The 23587-nt window shown below is 39.4% G+C and overlaps 1 protein-coding gene across 3 annotated transcripts; it reads left to right on the forward strand.

The window, feature by feature from the left end:
- The first annotated feature begins 569 nt into the window (after positions 1-569).
- On the forward strand, positions 570-23587 carry LOC117983787 (uncharacterized). 3 transcript variants are annotated; one of them, XM_069499970.1, is made up of 15 exons: positions 570-1034; positions 7949-8105; positions 9517-9661; positions 11276-11363; positions 12554-12735; positions 13808-13998; positions 15313-15425; positions 16661-16826; positions 17207-17472; positions 18422-18553; positions 18852-18951; positions 19722-19840; positions 20140-20369; positions 21392-21575; positions 22306-23587. In XM_069499970.1, exons 2-15 carry the CDS (start codon positions 8075-8077, stop codon positions 22450-22452), a joined length of 2094 nt encoding a protein of 697 aa, XP_069356071.1. In that variant the 5' UTR covers positions 570-1034; positions 7949-8074; the 3' UTR covers positions 22453-23587. The 3 variants fall into 3 exon arrangements, with proteins under 3 accessions (XP_069356071.1, XP_034826297.1, XP_034826298.1); XM_034970406.2 differs by lacking the exon at positions 570-1034 and having other exon boundaries at positions 7865-8105; XM_034970407.2 differs by lacking the exons at positions 570-1034; positions 7949-8105 and having other exon boundaries at positions 9626-9661; positions 11276-11367.

Genomic DNA, 23587 nt, shown 5'->3' on the forward strand with positions numbered 1-23587 from the left:
TTTACGTTTGTTGTATGGGAACCCCTCTTAAATATTTGTTTTATTTTAATTAAATTATTAATTTTTTAAGTGAATACATTATAACTAAATATTCTGTGAATATTTCAAACGTCTGCCTGTTGCCGTTATCAATGTCGAGCAAAAAAAGCAAAAAAAATGACGTTTGTTATATGAAAGCCCGGTTTAATATTTATTTTATTCTGTTTTTTATTATTTGTTGTTATAGCGGAATCAGAAATACACCATCTGGAAAATTTCAACTGTTTAACTATCACGGTTCATGAGATACGGGCTGGTGACAGTGACGGACATACGGACGGACAGCGAAGTCTTAGTAACAGGGTCCCATTTTACCTTTTGAGTACGGAACCTTAAAACCGTTACAAAATTTTGATACGTTGACAATAGGTAAATAACAAAACAATGGCGCACAAAATATTCGCGTTTTCAGCGAAATTCTGAACGGGTTAGATACGCACAATTATAAAGCACATCTATTTATGTTAGGTATTTGTCGAGATAAATTTAAATGCGTCGGCAAGATAAAGAATAAACTCAGTCGCGATTTTACCGCCCTATCAAATACACGTGTCGGAATTTTGAATCGTGAAATAACGTCTTTATTTACGATATCATATTATTGTAAAAAAATATTATGGTACTGAATGATGTGATAAATAAAATAGGTTATAAAATTAGACAGTAGACTGTGTTATAAAGTAAATGGCGATTTTTAGTGTTCCTAAGTAGTCCAGAATTATTGGTATCAATCATGATACCTAAATCACAGAATAATATAAAAGTACCTAAATGAGCAAAAATTAATTATAGGAATTAATAATATTATGGGTGTTAAATGAATATGAATAAATAAATTGTTAACTGACTACCTAAATATAATTTGAATATACATTTTTACAGTGTTTTGTTGTCCATATGTTTGGTTGACGTAATGTTTTTGTGTTTAGAACAATGAGTGTATTCGAATATTTAGAGTTCGTCGGTGGTCGTTAAACTTCGATTGTAAAATGCGTGTAAGTAAATTCTTCTTACTCTAGCATGGCTCTAGCTATCTATCGTCCACTTCAATGAAGTAATAATCGTCCGATGGCACCATATCAATCAATGCGTTTTTAGGGTTCCGTACCTCAAAAGGAAAAACGGAACCCTTATAATTTGCTGTCTGTCTGTCTGTCAAGAAACCTACAGTGTACCTACTTCCCGTTGACCTAGAATCATGAAATTTGGCAGGTAGGTAGATCTTATAGCTGACATTTGGGGAAAAATCTGAAAACCGTGAATTTAGGGTTAGATCACACAAAAAAAATTAAATTGTGGTCATGAACTAATAATTAGTATTTTCAACTTTCGAAGTGAGTGACTATATCAAGTGGGGTATCATATGAAAGGTCTTCACCTGCACATTCTAAAGCAGATTTTTATTTATTTTTATGCATCATAGTTTTTGAATTATCGTGCAAAATGTGGAAAAAATACGAGTGTAGTACGGAACACTCATTGGGCGAGCCTGACTCGCACTTGACCATTTTTTTTGCTCGACATTGATAACGGCAACAGGCAGACGCTTGACTGCAATCTCACCCAGTGATAAGTGATGATGCAGTGTTTATTAAACCAAAGGCAATTTTTATTAAACCCATACCCCTTTGGTTTCTATACGCTATCGTAACAAAGGAAAGTGTCACCGTGCATCGGCCCGCTGCCGCTCCCGCTACCGCTCCCGCCGTATGAATTTGTTAGTGATTCTCTCAAATTGTTATGGTACATATTAGGTTTGATTGTAATTTAGTAATTTGTAAAAGCCCCTATCAGATATTACAAAAAAAATAAAAACCGACTTCGAAACACAAACACTAAAAATTGAAAAATAATTTAATTTATTACCGAATATATTATGTATATACAAGAGTTGATATAGTTCCATAATAATATTTTTTGGTGCCGGTGTCAATTAGCTTCAGCTGCGCAAATCGTCTAGACTTCGAATTTTTATTAGACTCCACAATGGCACCTCATTGGCACCGACCCCAAAAAATATTATTATGGAACTATATCAACTCTTGTATACATAATATATTCGGTAATAAATTAAATTATTTTTAAATTTTTAGTGTTTGTGTATCGAAGTCGGTTTTTATTTTTTTTGTAAAAAAAATTTATTTCACAATTTTTAGTGGCCCCATGGTATTAAAATATGCTATGCCTGGTTAAAAGTCTACTGTTTACTAAGCTATTGCACTGATCGCGAGCAATTTACTCTTATCCGTTGAGGAGTTCCATTATCTATCTTCGAAGATGTTCATCAGATCTTCACCAAATTTAAATGGGACCAACTTTGAAGTATACCCTTTCAAACAAAAAAAGAATTTTCAAAATCGGTCCAGGCGTCTTCGAGTAATCGGGGAACATACATTTAAAAAAAAAGATTCCGACGAATTGAGAACCTCCTAATTTTTTTGAAGTCGGTTAAAAATACACGTGTACACGTGCTGAATAGCCTCGTGTTTGCTGGCTAGCATACCTACTTACTGCATAGGTACCTACCTACATTATTCAAATATAAATACATACAAAGATATTACGAGTAAATAGGTAAAGGTAGGTATAGATGTTAGGTGTAGCATTACCATGGTAGGTACCTATTTATCTTGAATATTAAATGTTTATAAGCAAGCCACATTTTATTTGTAAATCATTATGTTACTTTATTTAAATGAACTTGCTTTATCTAACTATAATAGGTAGGTCCCTACGTACTGTGTAACTCATTACGTTTTACCAGAAATATAGTTAACTAATTACCCATTTTACTGGTTAGCACTTATGACTCTACAGTCTGTATGTAGTGTGTCTAATGCCTGATTGTGTACTAATGTTATTATTTTAAGATTAGGCACTTACAAATTACTACAATCTAGGTTACATATTATCATTTTATGATACTTTTTTAAATTAGATATGTACCTACCTTACTATCCTACTTTAACTTTGTTAAAAATCATTAAAAGTGTAACTGCAATTATCAGTGATGATCCCAATAACTGCGTATACCTATTTACTTAACATTGCAAATACCTACTTATTATAAATTGATAAATACTAGTAGGTAGATATTTTGTTACGTTGTATTGGAGTAGAGACACACGAGTAGATAATACAGACTCTATCTATATATCTACTGGTGTGGTAGAGACACTAGAGAGTCGTCAAATCGTGAGTAGTTGGTCTACATTCTACAAGTTGCATTTATATGATTGTGTGTGTATAACCCGTTTACTGAAAGATTGGACCTGGCGTCGATTAAAAAATTAAAAAAAATTAAAAACTCAACAAGTGGCAGACAAAAATTCGTAGCAGGTACCTACGTGTATGTTTGCATCTTTGCCACTGATACACATGTGTATTTGTCACTGATACACATCTTTGTCACTGATACACATGTGTACTTGTCACTGATACACATCTTTGTCACTGATACACATGTGTATTTGTCACTGATACACATCTTTGTCACTGATACACATGTGTATTTGTCACTGATACACATCTTTGTCACTGATACACATGTGTATTTGTCACTGATACACATCTTTGTCACTGATACACATGTGTATTTGTCACTGATACACATCTTTGTCACTGATACACATGTGTATTTGTCACTGATACACATCTTTGTCACTGATACACATGTGTATTTGTCACTGATACACATCTTTGTCACTGATACACATGTGTATTTGTCACTGATACACATCTTTGTCACTGATACACATGTGTACTTGTCACTGATACACATCTTTGTCACTGATACACATGTGTATTTGTCACTGATACACATCTTTGTCACTGATACACATGTGTACTTGTCACTGATACACATCTTTGTCACTGATACACATGTGTATTTGTCACTGATACACATCTTTGTCACTGATACACATGTGTATTTGTCACTGACACACATGTGTATTTGTCACTGATACACATCTTTGTCACTGATACACATGTGTATTTGTCACTGATACACATCTTTGTCACTGATACACATGTGTATTTGTCACTGATACACATCTTTGTCACTGATACACATGTGTATTTGTCACTGATACACATCTTTGTCACTGATACACATGTGTATTTGTCACTGATACACATCTTTGTCACTGATACACATGTGTATTTGTTGAGTTTTTAATTTTTATTTAAGGTTCCGTACCTCAAAGGAAAAACGGGACCCTTATCATCATCACGGGATCACTTTGTTGTCTGTCTGTCTGTCTGTCGGTCTGTCAAGAAACCTACAGGGTACCTACTTCCCGTTGACCTAGAATGGCAAATGAAATTTGGCAGGTAAGTATGTATGTTGAAAAATCTGAAAACCGTGAATTTGTGGTTACATCACACAAAAATAATTAAATTGTGGTCATGAACTAATAATAAGTATTTTCAATTTTCTAAGTAAGATAACTATATCAAGTGGGGTATCATATGAAAGGTCTTCACTTGTACATTCTGAAACAGATTTTTATTTATTTTTATGCATCATAGTTTTTGAATTATCGTGCAAAATGTCGAAAAAATACGAGTGGTGTACGGAACCCTCGTTGTGCGAGCTTGACTCGCACTTGGCCGGTTTTTTTTTAATTTTTAATGGACGCCAGGTCCAATAAACGGTTTGTAGGTGCTATACCATGTCGACAATGTAATTGTTTGGATATTGTCGTAAGTAAATCTAATCTTGTTATAAATGCGAAAGTGTGTTTGTTTTTTTTTTTTTGTTGGTGTATTGTTTTGTCCTTCAATCACGTCGCAACGGTGCAACGGACTGACGTGATTTTTTGCATAGGTTTGCATTTTTTGCATTAAAGACCTGGAGTGTAACATAGGCTACTTTTTATCCCGGAAAATCAAAGAGTTCCCATGGGGTTTTTAAAAACCTAAATCCACGCGGCCGAAGTCGCGGGCATCAGCTAGTATGTCAATAATAGTAATGGTACCTCAGATATTTAACCGACTTCCAAAAAGGAGGTGGTTCTCAATTCGGCCCGCTTCTTTTTTTTGCCATAGAGGTGTGTGTCTGAGGGGCCCGACGCGACGTCTCAACACAAGCTGAGTGGCCTACCTGTTCAAGGTGTTGCACTGCTGTACAGGACGATATTGCCTACACCATGTATATGATACCTCGAGCCTCAATAGCTCAACCGGTAAAAGAGTGGACTGAAAACCGAAAGGTCGACGGTTCAAACCCTGCCCGTTGCACTATTGTCGTACCTACTCCTAGCACAAGTTTGACGCTTAGTTGGAGAGGTAAGGGGAATATTAGTCATAGCTAATATTGAGATATGTTGTGGCCGTATGGTAATAATTAAATGCGGCAACGGTGAAAGATGTTTATTGAGAGCCGGCTTATGATCTACTCTCGCTTATGGACTAACAATACTAATAAAGAAATCTTACATACTATTGTTTAAATCTTATTGCTTAACTACCTAACCTACATAATTTTGCATCACCTCTCTTTCAATCCGATGTGCAGGCAACCTAATTCGATATATTGAGGAGTTGCATTTTTATGTTACTTAAACTGACAATTCGTACATATTACAACTCCCCTGAAAATGTATGCGGTTACCCCTCCCCTTAGAAGAAAAAAAATGTTAGACGCTACATCGAATCAGAAGAAAAGATGATGACAATCACAAAAATAAAATCTAATGCTAAATAAAATTAAAATTATGTCAGGAAACATTTTTTTTTATCGTTACTTCCTGTGCTCAAGTGCAATTTATATTATCTCTTACTTCGTATGGGCATACTTTCAACCTTACTTATAAATAGAAAAATCGTAACCTAATAAGTGCAGTCAAGGATTTAACTTTTACAAAAGTTTCGAAAAATCTCATCATAATAAAATAATCTCAAAATACCATCATAGGTGTTAGATATGTATAAGCTGAGGTACCGATTTCACTAATCGACTTAGTTGTCTCAAAAGATTCTTTGACCTATCAAAACGTCCTCATCATCAGTATACAGCTGTCGTATAGCATCGTCGTAAGACGGTAAATATAAGGTTTCTATTCTAAAACCCATAATAATACCTATTATTAAGTAAACATCTCAGGTATTCATATTTCCTGGACAGTCAAAATAAATCTCTCCTAGTCTTCATCTTCCTTTCAAGTTACTTCTTCACATAATACAAATAAATAAACAAATCAACAAACGCGGCGCGTACTCTCCTAATAAATATTTAACATAACATGCTTGCGAGCATTTTTCATAACACTTATAATCTTCATCAAACTTATTTCTTTCAATAAGTATTTCACTAACATTCAACTTTTCATAAAGATTCTAGGTCTTTCACTAACACCAGCGCGGTAGATAATGATCAAGAGTCTAGACAAATATATAGTTGAATGAGGAGGTACTAAATATGCGCAAAATATCGCGTTCAAACAAATAAATAACAATCATCTTCCTACGTCAGTATGTCTCAATCCCAAAATAAATATTGTATATTTTATACCTAGCACGTCTACAGCCGAAGGGTGATCAAGCCTTTGGTTTGCAGAGTCCTAATTTGTTAAAGCCGGGTAAAGTCTTATATCGTCAAAACTAGCACGAAACAAGACGAAAAACGTCTGTAGGGGAAAAAGTTCTCCTTATTTCATATTCATTTCCTTGTATTTGCAAATTGCATCTCGAGCAAAACCATTGTCTCGTATAACAATACAAAATGTTCGGGTACGCGTGTGTCGTTGACCACGCGATGACACCGTTATAATTCTCTGAATTATTATATTTTACGAAAGAAGTAAGTACCTACCTACTTATTCATTTATTAATTATTATCTATTATTAGTTTAAACTATCCTACACACTATATAAAATCTTACAAATAAAGCACGAACGGAACTTATTAGTAGATAGTGGAGCAAGTATTATTTATTATTTTTAAAAAATTACCAATATTCTCCTATCCTATACGTACAAAATTTAATTATCTACCCAAAAAAATAATTACATAACCTACACATTCTACCTATTTGCCCATTACGAGAGATAAATTGCACTTACTTTAACTGTTAGCGACGCATTTTATTAATCAGTTTCGTGACCGCCGTGTAGTCGCCGTCGTCATCAGGACTGGTTTTGGTCATCAGGTCCGGAGGTCTGGAGTCTGCGCCTCTTCTTTACTGCATCTTAATGGGCCGGGAAAACCCTGGACTCCTCGAACTGGGCCGGGAATACCCTGGACACCTCCTAGTTGTGGCCGGGATAACCCTGGAGGCACGATGATGCTGGGCCGATCAATGAAGCTTGAGATGTCTTCTGTTCATAAGCGATTCATTTTTGGGCTTATTTCTTGATGTTAGTGTTTCTTGATGTTAGTTTTTCTTGATTTTTAATACAGGACGTGGAATTAGTTTCTTCTTTTTGTTCTAGCTGAGTCTTGAATATTCTTTTGAAAATTGTGTAGTCTTCTTCTTGATCGGTGCCCAGCCGGTGCACGCACTTAGATTAGGCATGCACCGACTGGCAAGGGTCGCCATGAGATATGTTGTGGCCGTATGGTAATAATTAAATGCGGCAACGGTGAAAGATGTTTATTGAGAGCCGGCTTATGATCTACTCTCGCTTATGGACTAACAATACTAATAAAGAAATCTTACATACTATTGTTTAAATCTTATTGCTTAACTACCTAACCTACATAATTTTGCATCACCTCTCTTTCAATCCGATGTGCAGGCAACCTAATTCGATATATTGAGGAGTTGCATTTTTATGTTACTTAAACTGACAATTCGTACATATTACAATATTCTTTTAAAAAAAACAAAAAAAAACCTCAATTAAACATTATCCTATTCTATTCTATTCTATTCTAAAAGTGCACGATTATTATGTTAAACAGGTTTCGGAACAAATCAGCAATCAACAAGGATCAAGAATGTCTTGAGCTAAGCTACGAATATACCGTCACTTGACTGACGTAAACTCCTACCTACCCTACTTGTCAATAAACTATGAGGAGGAGAAAATGGACCCCCAGGAATTAGTGCCGTTGGAGAGTGAGTATAAACACTTAATATGTCATAACCAATAGGCTATCACGGCTTTTTGGCTTTTTAGGGTTCCGTACCTCAAAAGGAAAAAGAACCCTTATAGGATCACTTCGTTGTCTGTCTGTGTGTCTGTCTGTCGTGTGTGTCAAGAAACTTATAGGGAACATCCCGTTGACCTAAAATCACGAATATACACACGGGAAAAATCCGAAATTCATGAATTTGTGGTTACATCACAAAAAAAAATTAAAATGTGTTCATGAACAAATAATTAGTATTTTCAACTTTCAAAGGGAAGGGAACAATGTGATATGTTGTTACTGCAAGCAATTTTAACCGGCTCAATCGATTGTCCTAGCTTACTCTCAGCCTTTTCATTTAATGCTCAACCTTTAAGAACGCGTCACACGCGCCTTCTAAATGTTCCCAAATCTAACTCAAATTATGCGCGAAATTCTATAATTCCACGCTTGGTACGTACTTATAACAATCAGTTCGCTGAGTTTGACTTATTTTACCTATCAAACAATAAATTTAAAAAGGAATTAAGAAACTATCATCGTAAAACAAAAAAAAAAAGTAGCTAACATCTAAATATGCATGCAATCATACACTCCCATTTACACACACACACACATGCACACACGCTCACACATACTCATAAGCACACACTCACACACGCATACACACACACATACAATCATACACACACTGTTGTAATTTTATTTTATTATTGTATATACCTACATTTATTATAACTCTATTTTGTTAAAATAGTTTAATTATAATTTTAAGTAATCTCTTTTGGCCTTCTGTTATACCTAGATTTAAATTTAAATAATAATTATGTATTTACGCTGTTGATTACTTTCAAATAAACAAAAAAAAAAAAAAGTAAGATTATTATACCTACCAAGTGGGGTATCATAATTAATTTAAATATATAAAAGGAAAAGGTGACTGACTGACTAACTGATCTATCAATCAAAAATAATGAAAAAATACGACTGTGGTACGGAACCCACGATGCGCGAGTCTGAGGCTGAGATCTATAGAGCGCACTTTGATTTTGCTCAGACTTAAGATTGAGTTAAAATAAAACGAGACAGATTTATGTGAGAGAACTCTGTCGTTTATATTTAAATACTAGCTTATGCTCGCGACTTCGTCCGCGTGGACTACACAGATTTCAAATCCCTATTTCACCCCTTAGGGGTTGAATTTTTACTAAAATCCTTTTTTAGCGGATGCCTACATCAGAAGCTATTATGACGTAGGCATCCGCTATCTTCATTCCAAATTTCAGCCCGATCCATCCAGTAGTGTGAGCTGTGCGTTGATAGATCAGTCAGTCAGTCAAGTCACCTTTACCTTTTATAAATTTAGATTTACCTACTTTACATTTCCTTTATTTCAGCTGGCATCCCCCGCCCGCCCCCGTCTCGCCATTTCAGTCAGTTATCGTCGCGATCATGCTATAAAGGCCCCATCAGACTGTGCAGGCTGCTGGCGCTGATGATCGTGCTGCCCAGTCTCTTCATATTCATACCGCTTTATATGAGGTGAGCTTACGAAGTTTTAGGGTTCCGTACCAAAATGGTAAAAATGGAACCCTTATGGTGCGACTTTGCCTGTCCGTCCGTCTGTCTGTCTGTCTATCACAGTCACAATCGACACCTACACACAATCTAATAAAGAAAAGAAAATATTATTTATTCAATTAAACTTTTACAAGTACTTTTGAATCGTCAAATGCATTTACCACAAATGACTTTTGGACTTTCCTGAGGCGGAATGTAGGAGTTGCAAGCTTATTACGGTTTCTAGTTAGCCTATTGTGTAGATCAGATTTTATAATGGGGAGTGCTCTGAAGAGCTTTTTGACCTTATTCCACCCTCATTTTTCTACAACCGTACCGCGCGCCACCGTAAGGAATTTCACCCTCACCACCTGGGTGTCTGGTGCACTTCGACCGTCCGCTGCGCCAGATCCTTCTTTCCACGCACGTGCAAACTGTGGAACCAACTCCCATCGGCGGTGTTCCCACTAGATTACAACATGGGGTTATTCAAGGAGCGGACCAACAAATTCCTAAAAGGTCGGCAACGCATCGGCGGTTCCTCTGGTGCTGCAAATGTTCATGGGCGGCGGTAATCACTTAATATCAGGTGACCCGCCTGCTCGTTTGCTCGCTATCTCTATTTTTAAAAAAAACCAATTTTCTTCTAACTAAGAATATTTTTTCTTACAAAAATTATGTTATTGTAAATTTATATTGCGAGGGTACTGTAAAGGTGCTGATAAACTTGAGCATTCACTTGTAATGAGCATTCGTGCGAATGTGTTACATCACAGAAAAATACGAGAACATTATAGCGAGCATTCTGGCGAGCATTCTGGCGAGGTTTCTAGCGAGCAGATTTGCTAAGAGCGCTTTTTGCCGAGCCAAGCTTCTGTCATCTTTCCGCGCCCCGCCGCTCTGCGACGTCCCTCCCCGCACCCTTGTTGCTTTTTTAAAATAACCAATGAGTATAAATGCAGCACACGCGACCGTCAAGTCTGACATCTTCATGAAGAATTGACGAGTGTTCCGTACTTTTGGTATTTTATTAGCCTAGCACAAAACAGTTCCCCCTTTTCCAAATTTTTACTACATTTCATTATTACAATCGGTCGGGGTTTACCAATGTGGCCGCTTATCAAAAGTCTACACTACACCTACACTGTGTACACTAACTGTGTGTGTGTTACTGTACACTACAGTGCTGTCAACTGTCAGTCGAAGTTGACACATACCGCGAACGCCCCGAGCGAACCGTGACGCACGAGAAACAAGCCTCTAACGGCTATCGCCGACAAAATCGGATTATAGACGCGAAATTCATCAAACTTGGACCAGAGCATCAACCCTGAATCCTTACCAGCGCATCTTGGGGGCCCCCATCATCGGAGCGCGTTCCCGGATCCGGTAAGTGACTGCATTCTAAACAACGAGCATCGAATAGAGCGTTCGCTAAAATTCTCAAGATGTTCGTAGCAATATTTGGCTCTATGCTTGGCTCGGCTCGTTGTTCAGTTCGACAAAAATAAAAACGGCGAATGCTCGATGTTCTGTTACAAGTGAATGCTCAAGTCTATCAGTACCATAAGGATACTGTTTTACAATTTTGGGCAGGTACCGCGTGTTCTCCGGGCAGATGTATCCCATGAGCATGACGGACATGCGCCTCATCGACAGCAAGATATCTCCCACGTGGTGCCAGGTAGGTCTGTACACTATTAATTCAATTCAATTCAATTCTCTTTGTGCCCGACTAGCTGATACCCGAGACTTCGTCCGCGTGGATTTAGGTTTTTAGGTAGCCTATGTCTAGCTCTCTAGATCTCTAAGGGTGAGATCTATAGAGCGCACTCTGAATTAGCCAGAGTTAAAACGAGACAGAGCTATATCTCTTACATAAATCTGTCTCGTTTTAATTCAATCTTAAGTCATAGTGCGCTCTATAGATCTCAGCCTTACTATGCCCATGGAAAAAATCGCGTCTATATATACGCGACAGGTCCAGATGGCAATCGGGGTACGAGCCGGGGGGACGCCCCGCACATCCACACGTCACGCACGCTCGCCCGCACCCGGCTAGCGCGGGGGTGTGCGAAGCGTTCCCTCCCCGATGGCCATCTCGACCTGTCACGTATTATGCTTATAGGTTAATCTCGCGTCAAAGGTCAAGCCTTCACCAGTGTGTTTGTTTGTTGGCAACAAACAAATACTTACCGCTCTATATTTGAGAGTGTGCGCGATACGCGTTATCGGTCGACAGAATGTCTGCTTGTTTGTTTTGTCGGATATACACAGCAATCAATTTTTAAACTTTTACTCGCATCAACTTAACATTAGGTAAGTAGTAGTAACACCCCAGTGGGTTCCCAAATCCCAATAAGTCACACTCAATCGTTTCATAACTCCCAGTATGACTCGTTGGGAATTCATCGAATTTTTCCTCTCATCTAGTCACAATGTTACCCAGTTGCAACAATTTTATCCATTAGAATTCCCAACGAATAGACTGCCTAGGTTGCCCAGGGCTTCATGGAGTGAGGTTGGGGATACTAATTTCATTATCCTTTTTGACGACCTCCGTAGCGCAGTGGTAAGCGCTGTTGTCTTATTAGTGGGAGGTCCCGGGTTCGATTCCCGGCAGGGGTTTGGAATTTTATAATTTCTTAATTTCTGGTCTGGTCTGGTGGAAGGCTTCGGCCGTGGCTAATTACCACCCTACCGGCAAAGCCGTGCCGCCATGATGCCGTGTAGAAACCAAAGGGGTGTGGGTTTAATAAAAACCTGCCATGTTCCAGGTTAGCCCGCTTCCATCTTAGATTGCATCATCACTTACCACCAGGTGAGATTGCAGTCAAGAGTTAACTTGTATCTGAATAAAAAAAATCCTTCCAGAGGCAAGTGGTGAGGTCCAACGCGACGTTCAATGCGTTCGTGGTGCCAGGCCAGCCAGAGCTGACGGACGAGCTGGTGCCGGTGTCCATGACCAGGGAGCTGGAGCTTGAGGACGACATGAAGGAGTACTGGGGGTTCTACTTGCTGCAGGGGTCCACCGTCACCGTGTCGGCTTGCGTCAGGTATGACAACTTAGGTATATCCATGAAATTACACTATTTTTACCCAGCTGCGGCGAAATCCAATGGAGGGTTCATGATCATCATCATCATCAACCGATAAACGTCCACTGCTGGACATAGGTCTCATGTGGGGACTTCCGCACGCCACCGTCTTGGGCCACCTGAATCCAGCGGCTCTCTGCGATTCGTCTGATGTCGTCCATCCACCTAAAGGGGGTCCTCCAACGCTGCGCCTTCCGGTGTGAGGTCGCCATTCTAGCACCTTGGGACCCCAACGCTTAAGTATCGGTTTCCGAACTATGTGCCCTGCCCATTGTCATGTACCTACAGAGATAGCTTACATCTCGGGGAAGGTACTAATTTTTATCCCGGAAAATCAAAGAGTTCCCACGGGATTTTCAAAAACCTAAATCCACGCAGACGAAGTCGTGGGCATCATCGAGTACTCTAATAATTTGCAATAAGTTCTTGAAGCTCTAATCATCATCATCATCATGATCAACCCATCGCCGGCTCACTACAGAGCACGGGTCTCCTCTCAGAATGAGAAGGGTTTTGGCCATAGTCTACCACGCTGGCCATGTGCGGATTCGTAGATTTCACACACCTTTTGAGAACATTATGGAGAACTCGCAGGCATGCAGGTTACACGATGTTTTCGTTCACCGTTAAAACAAGTGATATTTAATTACTTCAAACGCACATAACGCTGAAAAGTTAGAAGTGCGTGCCCGGGATCGAACCCCCGACCTCCGATTAGAAGGCGGACATCCTAACCACTAGGCTGTCACAGCTTAAAGCCCTATGCTCTCATTAGGAGTTTAAGAACAAAACATCCTCATTCCTCACATCAAAAAATAAATATTCCCAACGAGTCACACCCAGAGTAACATGTGACTCGTTAGGAATTACAATGGATAAAAAAGTTGCAACCAGTACCTAACAGTGTGACTCAATGAGAATTTTTTTTCGATGGATTCCCAACGAATCACATTGTGACACGATTCAGTGTGACTCGTTGGGAACCCATCTCAATCGATGTCGATGATCATAACATAACTCTTCTGACCAGATGGCCAGGCGCCTCCCTGATCATGATAAAGGGTTACAAGCACCTGCAAGAGTGCGCCTACATCGGGGACGACTCCTCTGAGGAGCTGGACGAGCTGATCGAGAGCTACAGGCAGGGGCTGATGAGCAACGCCACGCTGCTGGACAAGATCAACCAGCTCAACAAAGAAGATGGGAAAGCCAATGATCCTGGTGAGACTCTCATTTCTCCTTTATAGTCGTAGAATAGAATAGAATAAAATGGAATGGAATGGAATGGAATGGAATGGAATGGAATGGAATGGAATGTAATGGAATGGAATGGAATGGAATGGAATGGAATGGAATGGAATGGAATGGAATGGAATGGAATGGAATGGAATGGAATGGAATGGAATGGAACAGAATAGAATAGAGTCAGTACGTACCCTTATTATAAATGCAAAAGTGTGATTGTTTGTTGGTTTGTCCTACAATCACGTCGCAACGGTGCAACGGATCGACATGATTTTTTGCATGGGTATAGTTAAAGACTTTTTATCTCGGGAAATCAAAGAGTTTCCACGGGATTTTTAAAAAACCTAATTCCACGCGTACGAAGTCGCGGGCATCAGCTAGTAGAATGTATTTTTATTCAAGTAAACCTTTACAAGTGCTTTTGAATCGTCAACTAGTTTAATTTAGTACGCGACAGGTCGAGATGACAATCGTGGTATGAGGCGGGGGAGTGCCCCGCACGTCACCTGCGCTATCCTGCACCGGGTTACTGCGGGGATTGTGCGGAGCGTCCCCACCCCGATTGCCATCTCTACCTGTCGCGTACTATAGGTATGAAGTTATGTATTGTGTACAAACAATGAGAACACAGTAATTACAGAGCACACATTGGTCACGTGAAGACGTTATCTATCAAGCAGTTCTATATTAACTTTCTGATAACAGTAATATTGCAACTATAGACGAATGCTTGACATTTTAAGTACACATTCTAAAATTGTGGTAGAAATATTTAAAAATAAAAATATATTATAAAAACCGACTTCCAAAAACAAGCCCATCGGGGGTCCTTTTTCAAGGAGTCAGTTCCTCCTTCAAAAGTTCAGTGACTCCTTGAAAAAGGACCCCGGATGGGCTCGAAACTAGTCGGGTTTAACGTCAAATAAACACGTTAGTACAGCCGAGTGTAAGATATGATATGCATACGAGTACAATGAAATCTATATATATAAAAGGAAAAGGTGACTGACTGACTGACTGACTGACTGACTGACTGACTGACTGACTGACTGATCTATCAACGCACAGCTCAAACTACTGGACGGATCGGGCTGAAATTCGGCATGCAGATAGCTATTATGACGTAGGCGTCCGCTAAGAAAGGATTTTGGAAAATTCAACCCCTAAGGGGGTGAAATAGGGGTTTGAAATTTGTGTAGTCCACGCGGACGAAGACGCGAGCATAAGCTAGTTAAATGTAAAAATGTTCCCTATAGTAACATTATAATCGTTTATATCTGTATATTTCAGGTACTATGAAGAGACATAAACCTGGAGTATCTTTCCATGATCCAAATCAGACGGCGAATGTGACGTCATCCGACAATGTTCCCACTAATGACGTCACAGACCATGATCCAAAGGTGAGAATCAAAGGCCAAAATATCATCCTCCACTTACGTTGAGGATGATACCACTAAGGTCGCCGGCTTATCAGTGTTTTATAGGATATATTTCGGAGAGTGTGCTCAGGAACTTTTCGATCTTGTCCCCCCTTCACCATTTTACCACCGAACCGCAAGACGTCGGGCGAGTTTCCATCCTTATGTCGTCGACATTCCATCTACACGCACGAAACGTTTTGCGTCATCATTCCTCATACGCATGGCTAAGGTTTGGAATACTCTTCCGCGATATGTGTTTCCTACCAATTACAACCCGGGTATCTTTAAAACAAGAGTGAATAGGCATCTTCTAGGTAAACGCGTCCCATCTTAGGCCACATCATCACTTCCCATCAGGTGTGATTGTGGTCAAGCGTACACCTATAATGAATAAAAAAATAAAAATAAAAAAAACGTTATAATCTTCAATTGCCACTTCAGCTTTGCAACCCGTTGAGCTATGTCGGTTACTCTAGTTCTCCTACGGATCTCCTCGTTTCTGATTTGATCACGTACTAGAGAGACTCCAAGCATAGCTCTCTCCACCGGGACTCTGAGCTTTCCTATGAGGCCCATAGTTAGCGACCGTGTCCCGCATCTATAAAGGCCCGTAACCAGAACGCCAGTGTGTAACTATTTGCCTCATTTTATAGTTTTAGTGATTTACTAGCTTATGCTCGCGACTTCGTCCGCGTGGACTACAAAATTTCAAACCCCTATTTCACCCCCTTAGGAGTTGAATTTTCAAAAATCCTTTCTTAGCGGATGCCTACGTCGTAATAGCTATCTGCATGCCAAATTTCAGCCCGATCCGTCCAGTAGTTTGAGCTGTGCGTTGATAGATCAGTCAGTCAGTCAGTCAGTCATTCAGTCAGTCAGTCAGTCACCTTTTCCTTTTATATATATAGATTATCTTTCAAACCCGTAATGTATAGCGCGCATTACTCGGGTCAATGCCCCGCATATGACGCGGTATTTACTCTGAGTGGGCTACTTACGCAGCATTCGTGGACCTATAGCGTCGGTCAGATGTTTTATTTGCAATATATCGTGAACTTTTACAAAATATAGTTTTTTTTTTTTTTTTTGTGGTATCATACCAGTAATGATCAGTACTATGACCTGTCTTCGTTTTTGCTATCGTTCTGTTCACACCCTGTATATAGAAGAGGCAGTAGAGCCTATAGAAGAATAAGTTGTTCTTTCTTCAACAGGAGCTTCGCCAGATCCTGGAAAGGCTGCACGCGCTCCGACAAGCAGCTAAGATGGAGTCAGCGAAGCACTACACCCCGCCTTCCCACCTCATGGCTCTGCCGGCTCTGCATCGATACAGAGACACCAACGTCGATAGAGATGAGAGAAGATGGCTGACTTTTAAAGGTAACATATTAATATGTTGGAGTTTGCACGGTTATGTCGTCATGTGAACCGCTAAGACGTGGAACGCCTTTCCAGCGTCCGTGACTCCCGCCTCGTCATGGTCATGATGAACCCATCGCCTTGGCTAGGTATTGACGTCGGTTTTTTTTTTTTTGTAAAAAAAAATTAAATAGATAATTTTGCCGTATCGTGCTCATCGGCATTCCTTTTGATACTTTACTAGCTTATGCTCGCGACTTCGTCCGCATGGGCTACATAAATTTACGCCCCCTATTTTACCCCATTAGGAGTTGAGTTTTTAAAATCCTTTCTTAGCGGATGCCTACGTCGTAATCGCTATCTGCATGCATATTATATGTAATGTTTATTCATTTTCCCAGATATAGACTCGAATATCAGCGAGCATACCAAGATTAAAACAAATAAGACGACAGAAAATGCAGAAAATCCACATATTAAAACCGTTAATCAAACTTCGAATAAAGGAATGAAAAACTTTACTAATGCGAATATTCAAAAGGATTTAGATCAAAGTAGTAGAGATAATCTTATCAACTCTATATCCAATCATAAAAGATATGATAAAAGAACAATAAAAAATGGAATTAAGAATAATACTGAAGCAATACTTATTACGATGGATCAGGTAAGTCTTAATCTTTGAATCTAGTTCATAGCATAGTACAGTTGTTGATAATAATATGATAATGGAATACTCCTCCTAATCATTCTCCGGATTTCTAATGGTCTAAGATCCCGCTATAGAACGACCTTCACCGAGCTGGTTAATGGATGAAACGTATTTTATATTCAACTAGCTGACCCGCCCCGGCTTCGCTCGGGTGCAATTTTGAAAATCGAGGTGGGGGTTGAATTTCCAAAAATCCTGAAATACATATTTCTTGATTTATTACCGAAACCCAAATACCAATTTTCATGTAAATTACTTGAAAAATTACACTTTCATACAAACTTTAATCCCCTGTTTAACCGTTACCCTTGGTAGTAGAATTTCCAAAAATCGTGAAATACGTACTTTTTTATTTTTAACCGAAAGCTGAAATATCGATTTACATCGATGTAACTTCAAAAATGACGGAGTTTCATACAAACTTCCATCCCCCATTTAACCCAATTAGGGGTGGAGTTTCGAAAAATCCTTTCTTAGTGGATACCTACTCTTTACAAAGAATAGATCTTCTCTTCTCTTGTCTCTAGGACCAGCGGTTTAGGCTGTGCGTTGATATATATGTCAGTCAGTCAGTCAGGACTTTGAATTTTATATAATACTAGCTTATGCTCGCGACTTCGTCCGCGTGGACTACAAAATTTCAAACCCCTATTTAACCCCCTTAGGAGTTGAATTTTCAAAAACCCTTTCTTAGCGGATGCCTACGTCATAATAGCTATCTGCATGCCAAATTTCAGCCCGATCCGTCCAGTAGTTTGAGCTGTGCGTTGATAGATCAGTCAGTCAGTCAGTCAGTCAGTCAGTCAGTCACCTTTTCCTTTTATATATTTAGATTTAATATGTCAATAAATATATTGCATATGGGTTGCCTAAAAAATTTCATTGCAGTCCCAATGCTTTCTAGAATAGTAAAGAAGAGCCGAACTCGAAAGAAGTGTTCGAGGAAATGTTGAGACAGCTGCAGGGTTTGGGAGATAGAGGGAAGCGAGTGCTGGCGCGACTGCATGAGACCATGGGAGTGGCATATCAAGATCAGGTAAACAAAGTTACCTCACTCACTCACTCACTCACTCACTCACTTTTGTATGGAAGCATCCGTAAGCGCTGTGCCTCTGCGCACATACGAAATATGATAGGTATAGAGGTAGCTTGCATAGTTCTGTGCAGCAGTTACTCAGCATCCTCTGTAGATATAGACCTATCTCCAGAAATAGGTCTATATCTCTGGAGATATCTGGACCTTACAATGCCCAATTACAAAGTGTTGCGCGGTGGTGCATATTGCATGCCACGCATACCTTACGCCGTCCATAGCTGTAGTATTTAATTGACAGCCCACAGATGCAGCAACGCAAAGCGAAGAAGATTTGGATCATTTGCGCAGTGTGTTGGTGGAAGCCATTGACGAGGAGAAGACCAAAACACTGAGACAGCGTAAGTTGCCATGTTTTCTAACCTATAGTAAAATTGTTATTAGGTACATATAGGCCCCCCTAGCATGGGCAGGAGACAAAAATTTTATCCCCCAATTATATCCACTGACGAGGGATAAAATTTACTTGTCCACCTCTCAAAGCACGGCAACAGGGGAGAGGAGAAGTTTATCCCTAATTCGGGGACAATTTTATCCTCGACATTAGACGTGGGTTTAAGTTTATTCTCATAGAACTTAAAAAATCAAAACATGTCTCGCGGTACCTGTTGGGTTTAGGTTATGTTTGGGTTGTGTTTGGGTTATGTTTGGGTTGTGTTTGTGTTATGTTTGGGTTGTGTTTGGGTTATGGTTGGAATATGGTTGGGAACCCCAACATAAACCCAACATAGGTCCCAAATACCAATTACCATTAACCCAATAAAGGTAAAGGAAAAGATCCAAAAACCGAAAAGTCCCCCGTTTTATTCACTGTGGATAATTATATCCACCCGTGAGCCCATGCTCGGAGAGTGGATAAAGCTGTCGGAGGGGATAAAGATTTTATCCTTTCCCCGGGGAGAAAATTATATCCCCGCCCATGCTAACCCTGCTGATAGAGACTACATAAATAAAGTAGATGGTAGGTAAAGTAAATGTGTGCGCTCGTGTCGCTGATTGGTCCGACATGCACGCACATTTACGCAATGCCCATGTGATCTACGTAACCACGAGTAAAGTTCACTCGAATTCGTCAATTGCACGATCTGTTCTAAAAAATTAATAATTACAGAAAAACGCAGACAAGCAAGAGAAGATGCAAGGCACAAGCGGGAGCTACTACTCGGACAAATCCAGCTTCAGAAACAGTTTAACGAAGATGACGAGGCGAGGGACTTAGCGGCTGAAGAGGTAAGATATTCATACAGACAAGACAAATTAAACTTTGGTGGCCTAATTATTGAGGAACTGGTACAAAAAACGGTGTAATTGTACAAAATTGCATTTCTAATTCGAACCGCTAAGATTTGGGCCGAGAAGACCCTTCCAGCATCAGTTTTCCCCTCCAATTATAATAATATGGGTACAATTAAGTCAAGAGTGAATAGGCATCTTCTAGGCAAGCGCGCTCCATCTTAGCTCAGTTTTATTATAAGTTGAGATTTATTCATTTTAAAGTTTGTTAAAAATTGACGTCTCCTAATTTTCAGGGTCTGGAACCAGACGGTTTCGCGGAGCACCACAACCACATAAACGAAACAACTGCCTTCGACATGTCCAACTCGGAGTTCTGGTCGTCCTTCTCCAGCAGCGAGGAAGCTCTGCTGGAGTGCGCTGGACTGATACTGAATCTGCCGCTGACTCCTCACCCTTCATGCCAGCCTGCTGCTTCTGAATCTGAGAGCCTTACCGCGGCTAGGGCTAATGCTTTAACTTACAGGTCAGTGTAGTTTACCCTTTCTCTGGTAGTCCTTCTCCAGCAGCGAGGAAGCTTTGCTGGAGTGTTTGCTAGTTGATATCTTCGTTTGCTAACTGACCAATTAAAAAGTGTACAATGGCACCCAACAGAGGTGTTACGGTTGTTTGCATACGTGGAAACTGCAAAAATTGTGTATTTTGCCTATTTCCACAATATTATGTCTTACGGAGTCTTGCTATGGGGTAAAGCGGCAGATATTGGAAAAATATTCGTATTACAAAAAAGGGCAACGTGCAATTTATAATTTAAAACCGCGCGTTTCCCTAAGAGAGATATTTAAGGAAATAGGTATTCTTACAGTAGCTTCCCAATATATTTACAATAATATAATTTTTGTACTACAAAACATTCACAGTTACAAAAAAATCAGTGATCTCCATGATAGGCAAACTAGAAACAAAAATAAGCTAGCTACTCCTGCGCTCCGCCTCTGGAAGGTGCGAAAGTCATTTGTGGGAATGAGTGTAATATTTTATAATATAAAATTCCACAAGCAATTTTAGACTTGCCTTTACACAAGTTTAAAAAATGTGTTAAAAGAATGCTCCTAAAAAAAGCATATTATACAGTCGCAGACTATGTAAACGATAAAAAAGCTTGGATTTGACTCGCTCCAGCAATGCACGGGGCTGCAATGGCTTGTATAGTACGGTAAAGTAACATTGTAAATTGAAAAATTAAAAAGAGCAACCGCCGAGTTTCTTGCTGGTTCTTCTCGGTAGGAACGGCATTCCGAACCAGTGGTAAATTAAAACTACCTGACTATTCATAAGCACTTGTAAAAAGTTTACATGAATAAAAAAAAACATTCTATTCTATTCTATTCTATTCTATGCAAACGCGGAACATTTGCATTAATTCAGACATCCGCGTCCGCGGATGTGAACTTCTAATAATCTGCATCCGCATCCGCGGATGTCAAAAGGCTGCCATCCGCCCTGATTTTAATTTATAGGTACCTTTTAAAATACTTCCTATTACAGAGTGCCAGCTAACGGCTACTACTTCTTCGTGTTCAACTCGGAGAACGAGGTGCAGAGGAACTACATACGCGCGCGCTTCGACCTGCAGAAGACGCGCTACGACATCGCACGCACTACCCTGAGGGAATGCCGCAACAGCACCGAACGGTGTGACCTGTCCCTCGACATATTCTCCAGCCAAAAGGTAGGAAATGGAAATTTATCAATTGCTTTTAAATATGTTCCTCTTTGATTTTCCAGGATAAAAAGTAGTCTATGTCCGTCTCCAAAATGTAAACTATTTCTGTACCTACCGATCGAGTAGGTGATGCCCGCAACTCCATCCTTATCCTTAAAAAAGTATTTTTTCATTTTCCGAGAGAAAAAGTAGCCTATGCCCATCCTTGGCCTGCATCCATCATTGGATGCAGGCTATCTATGTACCTACTTTTCGTCAAAATTTTCGTTATACGGTGGCCAAAGAACGTGAAAATCTAGCAGATAGACAGACACACTTTCGTATTTATAATATTAACTAGCTTGCCTACTTGTCTAGCTTATACCCGCGACTTCGTCCGCATGAACTACAAAATTTCAAAACCCTATTTCACCCCCTTAGGAGTTGAATTTTCAAAAATCCTTTCTTAGCGGATGCCTACATCATAATAGCTATCTGCATGCCAAATTTCAGCCCGATCCGTCCAGTAGTTTGAGCTGTGCGTTGATAGATCAGTCAGTCAGTCAGTCAGTCACCTTTTCCTTTTATATATATAGATATGGATTATCTTTTCCTATTTACGAATTTTGTGAAATATGATACCCGAGACTTTATCTATGTGAATTTAGGTATTTAAAACCCGCCCTAAAATAGTTGCTCTTTGATATTTTGAGATAAAAAGTACCTTTTAAACTATATTCTTGGTCGTCTTTTCCAGGTCGTGCTGGAACTGCCACTGAGGAATAACGACTCGCTTTGGAACGAGCAGTTCGTCATAGTGTCGGAGTGCGAGCCTCGGACGTCAGTGTACCTCACCTGTGTCATTGCTGTACCGATTTTGATACTCTTGTTTGCATTTCAATAGCGTTAGACCAAACACCGCAGAGACGTAAGCTCTCTTTGCGTGTTCTATCACCTCTATAATGGAGAGTGCTCCGAAGAGTTGTTTGATCTCATTTCACCCTCCTTTTTCTACAACCGCACCGCACGCCACCGCAAACAATTCAACCCTCACCACCTGGATGTCTGTAGCACTTCGACCACCCGTTGTGCCAGATCCTTTTTGACAAAGTCTTCGAACAGTGCGTGTTGCCAGTGATGACATAATATGGATCCGAGACATGGTCGCTAATTATGGGCCTCATAAGAAAGCTCAGAGTCACATTTAAAAAAAAAACGGGCCGAATTGAGAACTACTTTTAATATTGAGAAATACTTTTTATATACGACAACGCTTTTAATATTGTTAGCGATTATATATGGATAGTAAGCAAAAAATATGAGATATAAGTATAGGTATAAGCAAAATTTTCTTATTAGGTATCTTATTCTTTACTATACATTAGAGACTGTAAGACAATAATAATAATCATAGAGCTCTTACCACCTTGTACCAAAAGTATTATAAGCATCGTAATTATAATAGTCTCATCTATACCTAATTATTTATTTGTGATGTCGTCATCACAAATAATCCATGAAGATTACAAACTATGAAGTATCGTCACGTATCGTTTAATTAAGAGGAATAAAATATTTAATTGCCGTATTCAGAGTCGCTAATCGTTACTTAAGATTGAGTTAAAACGAGACAGATTTATGTGAGAGATGTAGGTAGCTCTGTTTCGTTTTAACTAAACTTAAGCAAAGATTAAGTGACTCGGAGTACGGCTGTAAGAGGAATAATTTGTATTGGTTAGATCTCGATCGATTCGATTAGGTACTGAACTTGAATAAAATGCTGAATTAGTACGCTAGAGATTCGTTTATATTCTGAACGTTAAAGTATTAAAGTTGATTTAGACCAAACGAGCGAATGCTCAGACAGAGCATTGCAGAGCATCTATATCAAAGAGGATTCGACGGAGCGAGCCTTTACTCGTTTGGTCTAAATCTACCTTTACACTTGTTATAGTTCTTGCATGTCACGAGGGCGAGTGGCTCATGTAGCATGCTTGAGTTGTATCGGTATAAGTAAAGTACAGTACATGTGTGCGTTT

The sequence above is a fragment of the Maniola hyperantus genome, chromosome 7 (genome assembly GCF_902806685.2).
Source record: "Maniola hyperantus chromosome 7, iAphHyp1.2, whole genome shotgun sequence".
Classification (NCBI taxonomy): Eukaryota; Metazoa; Arthropoda; class Insecta; order Lepidoptera; family Nymphalidae; genus Maniola; species Maniola hyperantus.